This window comes from Ambystoma mexicanum, chromosome 6q (genome assembly GCF_040938575.1).
Source record: "Ambystoma mexicanum isolate Mex_15411 chromosome 6q, UKY_AmexF1_1, whole genome shotgun sequence".
In the NCBI taxonomy this organism is placed as follows: domain Eukaryota; kingdom Metazoa; phylum Chordata; class Amphibia; order Caudata; family Ambystomatidae; genus Ambystoma; species Ambystoma mexicanum.
Window position 1 is genome coordinate 967638615 of NC_090937.1, and position 16275 is coordinate 967654889.

General features: G+C 48.1%; 1 protein-coding gene across 1 annotated transcript in view; it reads right to left on the bottom strand.

The window, feature by feature from the left end:
* DCTD (dCMP deaminase) overlaps positions 1 to 16275 on the bottom strand; it is a 306663-nt gene that overhangs the window by 220348 nt on the left and 70040 nt on the right. The window contains exon 3 of the mRNA XM_069631471.1: positions 13481 to 13616. Within this exon, the coding sequence (XP_069487572.1) occupies positions 13481 to 13616 (136 nt within the window). The remainder of the gene's footprint in view (positions 1 to 13480; positions 13617 to 16275) is intronic.

The window sequence follows — 16275 nt, forward strand, 5'->3', positions numbered from 1 at the left end:
TGTGTGTAATTATTGGCAATTGCCTGACTCTGCCTGACTCGTGTGTTGGGACATGTCAGGTATACGGCTCTGGTGTTAGTCCGTTGTCTTTCATGGTAATCACTATGTGAGAAAGTGTTTGTGTCAAGAAAGGGGGAGGCGGTTGAGTTTCTAGATATCCCACGGAGTAGGATGGGGAAATGTCATAAGAAAGGGGGTACCTCGTCTCACCCTTCGATGTCCAATTTCCACTACCCGAAGACCATTTTCCCCAGGAGATCCGCCCGCACTGGTCCACCCGCAGGAACTGAATCCAATAGCGATGGCCATGTCCTGACCACCTGAATGACAGATCCCTGGGTACTAGCGAGTGAGACACCTTCAGGTTTCTCACATGTCGTACATAAAATCACAAGGAACATGGAAACGAAAATCCTTAACAGAGGTGAGTCTCTGACTGAAAGACGTTCTGGAGGGGTGGCGCCACGCTAGACCACAGAGCTAGAGGTAGCACAGAGAGCAAACAAAACGCTTGGAAGATTCCAGAAAGCTGGTGTCCTAACCGGCAAAGAAGCCTGGGTCAAAAAGGAGATGGGGACTGTAAAATCGACTGGCTCACCTGGTGGTGCGACCACACAAAGGGTGTGGAGGTCCGGACACCAATACCAGACTGCAGCTGAAAGACTCGATCCCTCAGCTCCACACAAGAAGTACATTAGCTGCCAAGCCGAGCAGCGGAAGGGAAGCAAACGCTTGCCAAGAGGTAACCTGTTGTGTGAGGACTCCTGCAGAGTCATCACAGATTCCCCGGTGATTACCTCCTCTCACATGGCCAGGGGACGGCAGCAGCTACCCGATCCTGACCCTGGGGGTGGTATTATGAGCAGAGGATCACGTGGAAGAGGACGACTACCGGGAGGAGGTGATGACTCCATTAGGAGAAACGCAGTATTCTCCCCTACATCCCTTATGAGGAAAACAAAATGACACCTAAACATCTGATGGCATATTGTCATTCTAGGCAGAATACCATTCACACCTCATATACCCAAAACACACATCTAATATCTCCTGTCTCCAGTGCTTTTGTTCTACAAAACTCCTAAACAATATCACTTTAAAAGTCCCAGAAATCCTATAGACTCCCAACTCCCATAAAGCCTCAAGAACTGAGACTAGGAAGAGCTAGAAGGAGTTAATGTGGATTGAAGGAAACCCTAAAATAAGCATGCAGACTACCTGTTGTAATGAAGCCTGAATGCATGGGACATTTATAAATGGTGTACGCATTCAGGAGAAGAAAACCGTAGAAGGTAGCAAAACCGAGGGAGAAGGCAGCAGCACAGGAACGCACCGTACTGTAGAAGGCAGGCACCTCCAGACCGCTGCACGCAAGCATTACCTACTGGCGTGGTGCAAGGCTAAGAAAGACACAGCAGGCAGTGGCAGAAGCATCAGGGAGCCGGCAGCAGCATAGCTACCAGGGACGCGGTTGTGCCGAGAGGCAGCAGTCTTACCGGCAGGTGAACGCAGAGCTGCCGGAGAGCTGGAAGAAGGTCTGCAGTGCGAGAAATGCCATCCCAGTGAGGAAGCTTCACCGCAGCAACGTGCCACGGGTCAGAAATGCTACCAGACACCAGCGAGTCTGCCCAGAGCCATTGTGGTCCCCGGGGCATACCGACAAGCATGCAAGCAATTCAGAAACTGTTCTGAACACAGACCAAGTGAAATACAAAGCCAGAACTTGCACAAGTCTCCATATATAAGATATCAATGTCGTGAAAGTTGGAACAATCAGTACCTCAAGCAAATGAAGTATGGGCACAGTGAAGTATCAACTGTGCTATATTAAAAAGGCAGTACAGAGAAGAAGTCCTGGTGAAAGGAGTACATCAGGCAGTGAACATTTGTGGGGTAGGAGGTACTAGCTGGCAAGGGAGAATACCAGGATGCAATCTTTCAGAAACGGATGTTTGAAAGAGACACCTTTGCCATCTTTGAGGAACTGTTTTATAAAAATTAAAACAAGAGCCACTTTTGCCATCCTACCCCCAAGATATCCTGTGGAAGGTAACCACCCACTGGATCCAAGGATTTCTCCTTGAAAAATACTATTTCTGTTGGATTTATCTACTTGCTTTAATTGTGAACACGTTTTGCCAAACCTCAGTCAAACATCTTCCTTACATGTTGTGGTGTTCCTTTTCAGAGTGAGGGTCAGAATAGTATGTTTTGGACACAAGGACATTTTATATAATTTTGAGTACTTACCACAGACTGATCTTTAGGTTTTAGTTTCCTAGGTAGGGAAACTCTTTAGGATAGGGACAACTGGGCCTTTATCCAACCCTTTTATTTTAATAAAGAGGTCTAATAATGAAAATATTACAACTTTGCCTCTCGTTTCTGACCACTCACAGTTGAAAGGGGCTAATCGTCAGATCCGAAACTGGGAAAGCCAAAAGGGTTACGGGAGCCTGACAAACCTGAGAGGGCAAACACCCTATAGAAACCGAGCTAAATCAAACCTTCCAGAGAGCCCTAAGAAACGGAGACACGTTGACAACCTAAGCTGGGAAAGCCACCAGTGTTACGGGAGCCTGATAAACCCAGAGCAGGAAGATGCCCTATCTAAGCTGAATTAAAGCAACCCTACCAGAGGGCCAAAGGGGTTTGGAGAGCCCCTAGAAACAGAAAGACAGTCCGAACTGGAGACTGAAATCCTAGAGGGTTCCAGTCTTTAAATACAAAACAAGAAAAATGTGTAATTGTATTAAGAAATTTTCTTCATCCTACAGAGAGGTTGAGAACTGTATTTAGGACAACTGATTACATTTTAAGAAAGATCCAAGTGATTTGGCCAAGTAGAAGCCAAGGACAGAGGCTATTGCTCTGCCTCCTACTTTTTGGTTAGTTTTTCCTAAGTGGTAGGAATGCTAGATAATAGGATTTGGACTAAGGACTATTTCTTTTGAACTTTGATGAGCACCCTTACTTTTTAGTTGGTTAGGCAGGGAATTCTCTTATAGCAGTTGCAGTCTGTTTATTTAAATAAACATTCAATTAACATGGCATCTTAGTCCCAAATTGTTGTTCTAGTTCACCAGATATAACAGTGGGATGTCAGTGACCCGACTCAGAATCCAACCCTAGTCTATATCGCATAGCCGAACCCATCGAATATCTTCCACAAATACGGCTTGGGGAATAAAATTCTTTGGGAGGGGTCCATAAAAATACAGAACCAGAAAGTCTGGCAACCGTACCTCTTTCAGCCAGATTACCAGCCGATTCTGTGGAAGAGTATGAGCTTCCTCCGTCCCAAAATGTTCCTACAGCCCTCCCAAACCACAGAAAGGAAGTACCAATGGCCTGCCTTGAAAGTCTCCTACAGAAGCTCATTGTAATTCAGGCTCAGGGTGAGCAACAATAAGAGAACCTAGATCAAATAGTGATAGGTGACAACCCCAGAGGGCCACCCACATGGCATCCTACAACCATATCAGGAAGGGGAAGACCCAAGTGCTTTCTTTAGACATTTTGAGAGACTCGCCACACAATTTCACTGGGACAAATCACTTAGGGTTTGCTGCCAAGGCCCTCTATATATCAAAATAGTCTATCCCATCCTTATAACACTTTTAAAAATCTATGTTTTGAGACACACATAGAAAGTGAAAATCCACTGCAATTGGCTAATGGGGTCCAAAACATCTTTTAGTAAATGAGTAAATGGTTGGGAGAGAAATGTCTACCAGAAGAGGTCTGAAAGTCACTACATGACAGGGGATGGAAAAGATTACATTGGTTAGTGTTGTTGCACCTCCGTCTATTTCTTCACTTCATAACCCATATAAAAGATGCAGGGGGGTTTGAAAAATGTTCTGGATTCCTTAAAGGATAAGATGGACTTCGCTGATAGGATTTTGCTCATCCCCAACCAAGTTAAATGGATGGGCTGGGGGCGCTGTTGCGCTCGAAGCAAGATGGCCGCCTGATTCATCGCTCCGTCCCGTGCGGCAACCTCACGCTGAAAATCTCCTGATTGCCCCGGCACAACGCGAAGCTGGTCCCCGGCGCGGGTCATTAACCGGACGGGGAATCTACTGTGCGAGTTTCGATCTCCGGACCTTCTCCATTGCGGAGTTTTCGACCTCTACGTGCTGGGCGGGGCCGCCGGCCTGCTGATCCCCATAACCGGCTCCAGGGCCCTTCACTTGAGCCCCGCAGCGTGCGGCCTACTGTGTGGGGGAGGGGCGCCCTGCGCTCGGCGTGCGGCTCCCTCTCCGGACTCCTGAGCGTCCCGCTCCGCTGCCCAATCCAGGGCGGTGTGCTGTCTGCTATCCGACCTTCAGCGCCTTATACTGAATCCCATCGACTACGCACAGGGCGGCCCCCCTACAACCGTAACGGGGTTTTTCAGCCGAATCCTTCCCGCCGGCCACCTTGATCTCGCACGGGCCGATACACCCGTTGCTCGGCGCGACCTGGGCCTACCCCTGCATCGGCGACATGTCGACACGGACCGGCAAGAAGCAATCCTCCATCAACATGTTCGCTAAACCCCCGACCCCCCTAGCAGGGGAGACATCTACACAAGACGCCTCACTCACCCCGGAACCACCCGATTCCCAGAAAATGTTGGAGTTTATCCGCGAAGGGTTTACCACTATACACAGTAAGCTCGACGATATGAATGGCACGATATCCTCCATCAAGGCGCACATGGAGAGAACCGATGGTCGAGTGACCGAGATTGAGGAGCGGGTGAGCACTGCCGAGGACGGCCTGGGTTCTCTCCGTGCAGAGGTGTCTACGCTATCCACCCGAGTTGCCGAAGTGGAGAAGAAAAATGAAGACCTGGAGTCTCGCTCGAGACGCAACAACCTCCGCATTGTCGGGGTTCCGGAGGATGGTCTGCAAGGACCTATGGAGGACTATGTGGAGAGTATGCTGCTTCAACTCCTCGACTCCCCGAAACTCTCCCCGCAGTTTACGATCGAGAGGGCCCATCGCTCTCTCACGGCGAAACCAAAACCTGGAGCGCCTCCACGCCCGATAATTGCTAGGCTTTTAAACTTTCGAGATCGGGACACTCTCCTCAGGGCGGCGAGGGCCAAGGGAGATCTCCTCCTGGGTGGTGCTAGGATCCATCTTTATCCGGACTTTTCGATAGCAGTACAACGGGAGCGCAGGACTTTCCTTGCAGTGAAGAAGAGATTACGCGACCTCCAGGTGAAATACTCTATGCTGTATCCCGCTAAGTTACGTGTTGAACACGCCAGTCGTGTTTATTTTTTTACGTTGCCTGAGGAAGCCTCTAGGTTCATAGACGAACGCTTTCCTGGTTGAAACAATCTGCTAGCGAACACTATCATTGGCACACTATTGTTTTAGAATATTCGATCAGCGGATACCTCTCTATCCTACTGCGGCACTGCTTTGGCCCATCAGCACTTTGTCATTGTCCTATGGCATCCCGACGAGAACACTGGACTGCACCTAATTAAGCCAGTTGCTTTCTTGTTGTGTTTCTTTTGCCTATGTTGTCTGCTGCACATTGTTTTATGCTACGTAGTCGGCTTTCCCCGATAGATTGATTTACATTGTGTTTGCCATAACTGCCCCCGCCCTCACGGGACCTCCTTTAGAGGGATACGGACACTAATAACGGGCATATACAGCTATCCGTTCACTGCCTCACGGTTCGGAGCATCACCGCCAGGCCACCTCACAGGCCCCCCAGGCGTTGATGCCACTGTTTTTGTTTTTCCTGTTGGGGTATAGGGCGGTCATCCCTCCGTTTGGGGGAGGAATGTGGGAGGGGGAGGGGGGAATGGGGTTTTATGTTAAAAAAAGCTTGGTGTTCACAGGGAAGGTTGAGTACGAATTACTATGCCCCCAGTGGCAATACAGATTTGCGCGCACTGGGAGACGACCATGGGGTGCATACTTTCATACACCCGTGTTTTTCGATGGCTACTGATGGAGGGATTGGTGAGGATCCTTTGACGTTCATGAGTTGGAATGTAAGGGGGTTGGGAAACCACAAAAAGATGAGGTTGTTACAACTTCAGGCCGAACGACACCGGGCTAAAGTCCTGTTCCTTCAGGAAACGCATGCACGCACGGAGTTTTGTGACAAGTTCGCAAGATCATGGGGCCCACAGAGGTACTTCACTACATACTCCACCCAGAGCCGCGGGGTCATGACCCTCATTCATAGGAGCCTTAGATTTATCCCCACTACTACCCTAATCGACCCCCAGGGCAGGTACGTTCTTCTCCATGGTGTTCTACAAAATAGAGAGATTGTATTGCTCAATATATATGGCCCTAACATTGATGATCCCGACTTTTATACTGATCTCATAAATCTCCTAGCAGGTTTCCCCCTGATCCCGATACTCTGGGGAGGTGACTTCAATACGATATTTGATGTGGATCTTGATAGATCCGGTTCCAGACCTCGTCAACTCTCCAGAGCAGCATACACCGCACTCTCCTCACTTCCTCGTCTATCCTTGTTTGATGCCTGGAGGTTCCTATACCCAGACTCCCGCTCCTATTCTTTTTACTCCTCGGTTCACGATTCCTTCTCCCGGATTGATAGATGGTTGTTATCTGGCGACCTACTTAAGACCGTGACTAATATGGCGATTCTCCCTAGGACCCTATCGGACCACTCCCCGGTGACTGTCACCCTGTGCTGGGGCCTCGATCGGGATCGGGCCAGGTACTGGAGGATGAAACCCCTCTCTCTCCTCGACCCGGTCTTTTGCTCGGAGATGGAGTCGGCAATTGAGGAGTTCTTCAGGATCAACACTGATTCAGTTTCCTCGCAAGCCATACTATGGGAGGCCTTCAAGGTCTATATCAGAGGCATCGCCCTCTCCAAGGAGAACGGTATCCTTAAGACTATCCGGAGGGAAATCGCTGGGAGTGAGGCCACACTATCTAGGTTGGAAGCCCAGTACACCTCGGACCCGAATCCGGAAATCCTTGCGTTAATTGGCACGGAGCTGGACACCTTTCGCTCGCTCGCTGACCGCGAGCTGAAGTTCCTGGACAGCCCCGGCCAGGCAAGAAGATACGGAGAGGGTGAGCGCCCCAGCCGGCTCTTGGCTAGACTGCTTCGCCGGGAATTCGGCCCCACATCCATTCCCGGGATTGAGAGACCGGATGGGTCGCTGGCCACTTCCTCTGGAGAGGTCAATGCTGAATTCCTCTCCTTTTATCAATCCCTGTACGCTCACTCCGACGTTGCCACTACGGCCGAAATTGATGCTTACCTTGACAAACTTCCCCTCTCGGCCCTCTCTCCCGCCACTATTGGAGCCCTCGAGAGCTCGCTCACCCCTCAGGAGTTCTCGGAGGCCATGGACTCCCTGGCTTCAGGCAAATCCCCAGGCTCGGATGGTATACCCATCGAGTTCTATAAACGCTTTAAATCGCTCCTGCTCCCCCATCTGACGGCACTCTGGGAGGAGTCTGTGGAAATGGGTCGGTTCCCCCGCTCACTCCGTGAAGCTACTATCACAGTTCTGCTCAAACCTAACAAACCCTCTACCCAATGCGGCTCTTACCGCCCACTTTCATTGATTAACTGTGATGTCAAGATATATGCTAAGGCACTCGCTCTGCGGCTTATCCCCCTTATGCCACACATCATCCACCCAGACCAGTCGGGTTTTATCCCGAACCGTTCCACCTCCTTGAACTTGAGACGTCTATTTAGCATTATAAGTAGAGTAAGCCCTGATGTACATGCGGTGACCGCGGCCCTAGATATGCAAAAGGCCTTTGATTCGGTCTCATGGAACTACTTGTGGCGGGTACTTGACAGGTGCAAATTCGGCCCCACATTTGTGTCTTGGATAAAACTACTCTACTCCGATCCAGTGGCCAGAGTCCGCACCGAGGGCCGCTGTTCCCCTCTTTTCCACGTTGCCAGGGGCACTAGACAGGGTTGTCCCCTTTCGCCCTTAATCTTTGCTTTAGCGATGGAGCCGTTCGCCGACATGCTGCGCCAGAACCATTCCCATAGGGGCCTGCGCACAGCCGGCTCCTCAGATATAGTCTCTCTGTATGCTGATGACGCCCTCCTTTATATCCGTTCCCCTGAGATTAACCTGGCCCCTATACTGGAGGATGTTGCCCTATTCGGTCGTATCTCTGGTCTCACGGTAAACTGCTCCAAATCAACCCTTTTCCCGCTCACTCCTAGCACTCTTCCGCCTCCTAATACCATGGGATTCGCATGGGCCCAATCTAAGTTCACTTACTTGGGCGTGGTGGTGTCCAGGCATGCCGAACGGGTCCTGCAGGAAAACTACCAGTCATATCTAGTGAACCTTGCAGTTAAAATACAGGGCTGGGATAAACTTCCGATCTCATTGGCGGGTAGGATAGGAGTTCTGAAGATGGTGGTACTTCCACAGCTACTGTATAAGTTTGCCAACATCCCCCAGTGGCCGGGAACAGATTACTTCCAGATGTTGTCTCGCACCCTGAACTCATTCCTTTGGCATTCTGGTGCAGTCCGCCTAAAACTTGAGACGCTTTCTGCTCCGATGGAAACTGGTGGATTCGGTGCACCGGACTTCTTTAGGTATTGGTTGGCTGCACAACTCCAACACACTGCGCATTGGTTCGCTATCCCAGACTCCCCTCCTCATGTTAGGCTGGAGAGACTGTCAGTCAGCGACCGCGATATTCGATCTCTTGTGATCTCACCCATCCCAATGGTACCGGGCTCCATGGACCCTGCGACGTGCACATCGCTGGCCTTGTCCAAACTATGGCGGATACTAGGTGTTACTCACCCCTTTCATGGCAATCTTCCGATCTGGAACTTTTACCCTGAGGTCCCACGGGTCCCTCCTTCCGTGGTTCGTTGCTGGGCCGACGCCGGGTATGAACTACTCCGTGACCTCTTTGATCAAGGCATTTTTATTGAGTGGCCCGACCTCCCGGCTTCTCTCAGACAGAGACCTTCTATTTGGCTTCAATATTCTTCACTCCGTAGGGTACTCAAACACAAGTACACATGCTTCCCGGCGTTACCTCCTGACGAACCTGCAGTTGCTGAATTAACCTCTCCCGTCCCCCTGAGGGGCAAAATATCGAGATTATACACTCTCCTCCAAACTAGGTCGCCCCCCACATTCTCTAAACTCCGGCACTATTGGGAGATCGACCTTGGACTCGAGATGGCTGATGAACGCTGGGCCCACATGTGCTCACGCACCCGGGATGTCTCTTTCAACTCCCGGTTTAAATTAATCCAATTCAAGGTACTTCATAGATACCACTACACTCCGGCCAGACTGCATCGCATTTCAAACGACTCCCCCCCTGGGTGCCCCAGATGCGCATGCGAGAATGCAGATATCTTCACATGCTGTGGTCTTGCCCCCGACTTGCCCAATTCTGGACCTCGGTGTGCTCTACCATGTCCTCTATCCTTGATTCCCACATCCTCTTATCCCCAATGACATGTTTGTTTCACGACTTCCCCGACCTCCACCGTGACTCCAGAAAACTTGCTGGCCTGTGCATGCTACTTGCTGTGCGCACAATTCTGCTTTGTTGGCTTCGGCCTTACACCCCTACCCACGCACAATGGCTTAGGGCAGTGACATGGGCCTCTGACACGGAGGAGGTCTGGGCGACACAGCAGCCCACTCATTCCAGGCCTAGGGATATATGGCTGCAGTTTCGTTTATTTATGTCCTCCATTGAATCTGACTCGGATCCGGGGTCTTCTCCTACCTCTGCTTGACCCACCCCCCATACTGTTTTCAAGATTCCCCGTTGAATTATCTCCCTCATATATGGGTGGTCCGACCTCCCATGGGCCCTCACGTGCGTATGCACCCAATTCCTTTCTTTTTGGCCGTTTTTTTTCCTCTGATGCTTTGCTTGTATAAATTATGCGTATTCATATTGTTTGATTACTGTTTACCCTGTATGGTTTATGTTGACTCACCTGTACTTGTGTCACCGAGCTGAATAAATAAAAGTTTAAAAAAAAAAAAAAAATGGATGGGCTAACTCCCAGGGTTTGGTGGACATATGCCGGACCGTACACGCGGTCAAAGATGGTTACCATTTCATTCTGGGACACATCGTTCAGCAATGCAAAGTAATTTTATGTTACTCCTCCAAGCAAACATCCGGGGGGTAAAGATGGCTAAAGTCTGCATTTGTTGGCTATGCTCCAAATACCATAACCCAGTGCTACCATTGTGTGGTGGCCTAATGCCATCTGAAAAGGTCCCATGATCTCCCAAAAGCCCACTCCACTGGAAAGATGAGAGATGGGTATGGTAATCTGGAATAAAGAAATGTCTGCACAATAAAAAGACAAAACACATACTAGGAGTTCACTGGTCAATCGGGAAACAGGGGTAAGTGGATTTGGGAGACACAGTTTGGACAGGCATTTTATTTGCACTGTGAGGAGTCGGGAATGAAACTCGGACACAAGTTAGACATGCTTTTGGCTAAAGACTTTTATTGATAAATGGGTTAAGAAAAGGCCCCGCTGTCCCTGCACTAGAGGGGTTTCCCTACCTAAACTTAAAACTAAGGCGCGGTTAGCGTCAGAATGTCCAAAACAAAACTGGCTGGTGTCCAAAGTACTATTCTGACCCTCACATTCTAAGGAAATGAAGTTTAAAGTGAAATGGATAATGTCTTTGGCCTTCAGTGTTTTAGAAATGTTCAAACGGGAAAAGCAGTAAGTGACTCCAACAAAAAGTCTAATAAGGATACTGCTCCTTAATCCAGAGGCCGTCTCACTTCCACTGGATCCTACTTCGTGTTTTCTTGAGAAGAACAGTTCTGATCTTTTTTATTGATCAATTCCAAATTGATGCAAAATGATCTTTGGCCTTTGAGTTGTCAGGATACCTGGTGTACTCTCCTTCTAGGGTTCCTTTTCGCCCTTATATTCACACACTTGTAATTGCCTTTCTCTGCAACAACTCACCCACTTGCAGCCTTCCGATAATCATCAGATGATTTCTTCCTCATGTAGCTCGGCCATTCACGTTACTGCTTCCCGCGGTTCCAGCTGGGCTTCTCTGCTTTGCACGGGTCTCCGGTAAGTGTCTTGCTACTTCTTTCCACCAGCAAACGCTCCGGAGCCCTGCACTGGGATCTGGCGTTACCACCACGTGAAATCTTCCTCACACAGCTTTCCGCTTCTCAGCACTTGAGCCGGATGGCCCCACAGTCCTCCTCTCGAATAGTCGGTCACACAGAGAATAGAAGCCCGCTCCAACCAGCAGTCTACCATGGTTTCTGGCAGTCCAGTTTTAAGTATCCTGGGCACAGGTGCGTGCTCTCAGCAACTGGAGCTGCCGGTGATTGGGGTTTTCCTGCTCTGCATTCCACCACTCCTCCTATTTGTTGCAGTGTTAGGGTGTTTCTGGGAAAAGTAGTTCCCATTAGTTAACTTGCACATTGTAGGAATGTTTGGAATAGGTTTTGAGGGAAAGTCAGTGCTTGAAGGTTGTTCTGAAAATTGGAATGGGACAGATTTAGCACTCTCCTTTGAGGGAGCAGGAGAAGAATCCAAATAGGCCATTAGAGTTTTACAAATGGGAGATTCATCCTGCAAGGGAAAAGGGGGATACCATGTCTGATCCGTGGATACCACCACTTCCTCCCAGAGGCAGTCTCTCCCACGTGATACTTCCTCACATAGCCGCCCACAGGGTCATGATCAGGTAGCAGCTGCCGTCCCCTGGCCACATGGGGAAGTTCATCACACACAAAAATAGTGATGACTAGATCAGATTCATCACAGCACCAAAGTACATTTAATGCATTTATTAAAGAGAGCTCCTTCGCCCAAAGTGGCCATTCGGGCACTACAAGAAAGGGGAGTAAAAAAGGTGATAAATGAACATAAAAAAGCAAAGATAAAGATCAATCAGCAGAAAACGTGCATTTTCATATTACCCAATAAGTCCAAGGTGCATGGGAAATTGAACAATGCAATTTAAAATGAAGCAAGAGAGGGCACAGTGAGGTGAGGTTCGCAGTGACAAGCCTCGAAACACTTGGACCCAGTTTAAAAGAGATGCCCTGGTGGGAAAATTAGGGGAGGACAAGGTGGTCCAGAATGTAGGCCAGTCACTGTAGCTTGCCTCCAAAAAGGGTCCCTCCAAAAAGGGTCCCTCTAAGGCACATCAATAGCCGGAGAGTGGATTGCCAAGGTAGACCCAGAAAATCATGCTAAAAAACCTTGCCACATTCATTGTGATCTCAAGCTCTGTCCCCAGAAAGATGGTGACAAACTTGGGGCAGAAATGGGAGGAGGGTGAAGAGAAAGCTAGGAAACATAAATCTATCACCAATCTTATTTTGCAGCATCAGTGGGCCAACTTTTCCCCCAATCAACCATCTCAACCATCTCTCCAGATCTGCCAAGCCTGGCTCCCAAGCTCAGTTGTAGGGGAGTTCCTCTGGTAGCCGGGACTATTGCAGCAAAACAGCTAAGCAGCATTCCAGCGACCCCACACTAAGCTGCTCAACTCCACCTCCACTGGCCTACTCAGTGCTGATGCAAGCCTCCCTGGCTTCCAGCCAACAGTCCGGGTTCCAAATGTAACACATGTTCTCCACACAGCCGTCCGCTCTGGGCTACAACACTGGTTGGATCCCTGATGCCAGCGACAGGTTCGGATTGACAGAGGTTTTACATGCTCCTTCCTGCTTGTCCTCAACCACCCAAACAGTTTTTCTGAGTCCACAAAGTAGTGACAATTAGTTGATGAGCTACGATTATGTGAGCCTATATTCAACCACGGCTCCTGGAGCAAATTCTTCCACAACTAGGTAGTGTTTCACACACTCAAAACGCCCCAATTAATGTGACTACCTGATCACTAACCAACAAATAAATTATGTTCCCAAAAAGTAATGGAGATTTAAATTAAGTGCTTGTGCTAGGTTATAAGCCCTGTGTGCACATGTTCAATCAAGAGGCCTTGTAGAAAAGGCACATGTTGTATCCATCGTAATAACAAATCCCAAAATTCGCTAGACTAGCTTGCCTTTCTGTGAAATGCAGCGATTAACTTTTAAAATTATAGCTCACTATAAAAAAAGCATTCTATTTAAACTCTTACTACAACTACCTTACCAAGTTCTCATGTAAAAAGAAACCTACCATCCAAATGGCTCGCTTTATCCAAATATTTTAAATGCAATTCTGCTTTCTTAAAGCCTTCTCTCTCACACACAAAGCCTCATCTTGCTCCCTCTCAAACCCACAGATTGCCAAATCGATCCCAAAAAAATGCTCTTCCATAGCCATCTGAGTGTGGCTACCTATTTTCTACTATCAAGATCTATTTAAAGTTCAGCAAATGCTCAATACATTGAAAATTCAGGTTATTTTTGGGATTTGGCAGAACCTGGGTTACCCAAGCTTACTGGCAGTTAGCCCTTTTCTAATGCTGTGACCAGCAGCACATTGACTTACCATAAGGATATTTAGTATCAAGTTTGTCTTCTGCGATTCTTGCCCAGGGTAGGGCATCATCACTGCAACCATTAGGCATTCCATTGTATCCAATCCCAACAATCTTATTCTCGTTATTCACAATGCAGGCTCCCACCTTACAAAACAGAGAAATGAATGTTAGGTGAACAGTACATGAATGTGCACTGATAAAACCAGACACAAAGAACTAGGTGGTCAGTCAGATGCTCAGCCTTAAAACCAAACTGTTGAAACTAGCCGTTTTTACAACTCCCTCTAAGCCCCTTTTGCTATCCAACCTGGTAGGGCTGTAACTGGGTTAATAAATTCAAATCAGACGTTATTCTGGAATGCAGTAAATCAGTGCAACGATAAAGGACGCATCACGGTTGGTCACATAGCAAGTGGTTAGGTGTGAACATAAAGCTAGTAATCTCAGATAATGTACTTGTCAAAGAGTCCTATTTTTTCAGATGCCAATAATGCAGGCCAGCTTGGATTTTTAATGTGCATTTAGGGGCAAAACCAAGCATTGTTCAAACCAACTTTTATATACTGGTGGATCTCTTCGGTCAACGGATCTGGTGCAAGCCAGTAATTTGCTGCCTCTCGCATTCATAAGTGATTGCTTGGATAGGATCCCCCCCTCCCCAGTTTGCTCTCCCATATTTGCATAGTGATCTTAATTAATGGTTTGATTATTCTTAATGGGGTATACTGAAGTTCACTTCTTGCCCTGTATATGCTTGGACATTTTTTAGCAGGAGAATCACATTAGAATGTACGGTTGTGTGCTCGTTGGAAGAAACAAGGGTTACTAATCTGAAATCTGAGCGTAGAGGGGGAAGGATACAATCTGTTGTGTGCCTAGATTATGAATGCGAGCACTCGAAGGTTATATAACAAAAATGAACAAACATTTGTAAAGGAAATAGCTGTAAAGTGGTGAGTAGTCAAGATCACCATGTGCAGAAGCCTAGTTTATCAGAAATGTAAATTTGTTGGTGCAACATAAATGACAAATCAACCTTTAACTGTGCCCCTTTGCTGCTAAAACGGCTCTGAAGAATGAAGTCGCTCTCCTCCCGTGAACCCTCTTCCCGATTCAGGGACTGAAAGCACGTCCCAAAATGATTAACAACTGGAATAAGAAATCTATTTAAAAAAGGTTAACAGCAAGATAGTCTTGGGAAGGAGAGACGCTCGTCCCAGGCCCTACAGCGCTTTCGCATGAGGCAGAGGCCTGGGTCTGTGCAGTAGGGGGTTGGGGAGAGTACGGGGGGGCGGAGGGGTGTTGCTAGGGATCGTTATGCAGGGAGGGTAGTGTACTTTTTTACTCTGGTATACATCGGGAACTAAAACGCCATATTGGATAATAGTAGCCATATTAAAAGCGAGGCCTAGCGTTGCACTGCAGTTGGAACCGCAGGCCCCAAGGCTCACATGGGAAAGTAGGGGATTGCATGTGAGAATAGGTCGTAGCATGGGCACCGGTGAGAAAGACCAGAGTTGCAGAGATTCATGGATCTTGCATTGTCTCATGTTGCCAGTGTTCGTATTCCAGAAAGAATGTGCCCTGCAAGGCCACGAGGGGGTTGAGAGCTCTCTGCAAAAAGCTTTTCCACGAGAAGGAGGGTACGGGCCTGCGACCTGCCCAGTGTCAACTCTAAGTAATAGCATTTAAATACCCCATCCCAAAACCCATAGGATTCCAAAGTACCAGCCAGCCCCAGACCACCAACCATAAAACTGTTAGACCTACGATCGTTCAGAAAGCAGGGACCAGTTGCCTTCACCATAAGGCAAGTGATTTGTGCTGGGACATAGCTAAAATGAGGGTGGGAAGCTTTGGGAGGGCGCCAACGTGACTGCAATCGAGTTGTAGTTAGAAGCGATGGCCTCAAGGTCTCTTCTTAGCCCATGTCTGCAGCACCAGGTGCAATTTAGGTCAGAGATAGAGAATGCATTGTTTTTTCTTTGCCTGACGAGCAATTAATTGTAACTTCAAGCCTGCCGACGGTGAGGAGGAGCCCACGTGGAAGAAGATGGACAGATGGGGCTGGGACCAATGGCCTGGAATCCCATTTGGAGCAGGTAGCGATGTATAGGTTCGCACCAACCAGTCATTCGGATCTGCACAGTATGTGAATTACGTCACTAATGATGCTGTGTGTCTTTATAAAATGTCGCTCGTACTACTTTTGGCAAACGTTTGGTGGCAGCAGAGTTCTTTGCTGGCGCATTTCTTTCTTTGTAGGAATAAAACATTGCAAGGAGTGCTGGGCTTTATCCCTAGTGGATTGGATTTTTCCTGGTGTGAGCATTGAGGGACTCCTCTACAATGTAGAGGAGGGGTTTCTGGCTGAGAAATCGGCAGACGATTAAACAAGAATAAGGAACGTTATTTTTGTTAAAATTGTCCATCAAGAGGCCGAGTGCAAAACAATGATACTAACGCAGCAAAAGGAACTGCCATTATGATCCTCAATAGGTATCCATACACAAATGAACGTAGAACCATTAAGATGATAAAGATTGCCATGGAGCAATCACAATGGATCCTACAAGAGAGATAGGAATTAACGTAAGAAGAAAGCAGCAGGCGCACAAGACAGTAAATAGATGTCTTAATAGCAAGCAGAAATCCTTGTGAATGGAAGACTCAAGAGTGCCAGTATTATACACAGTCCACAAAATATAAAAAGGTCAAGTAGAAACCACAGGCATGACCAATAGATATAGTTTGCCTGTACTGGAACAGGCATCCTATGTCCCAGACTTCTATTTAAAACCTT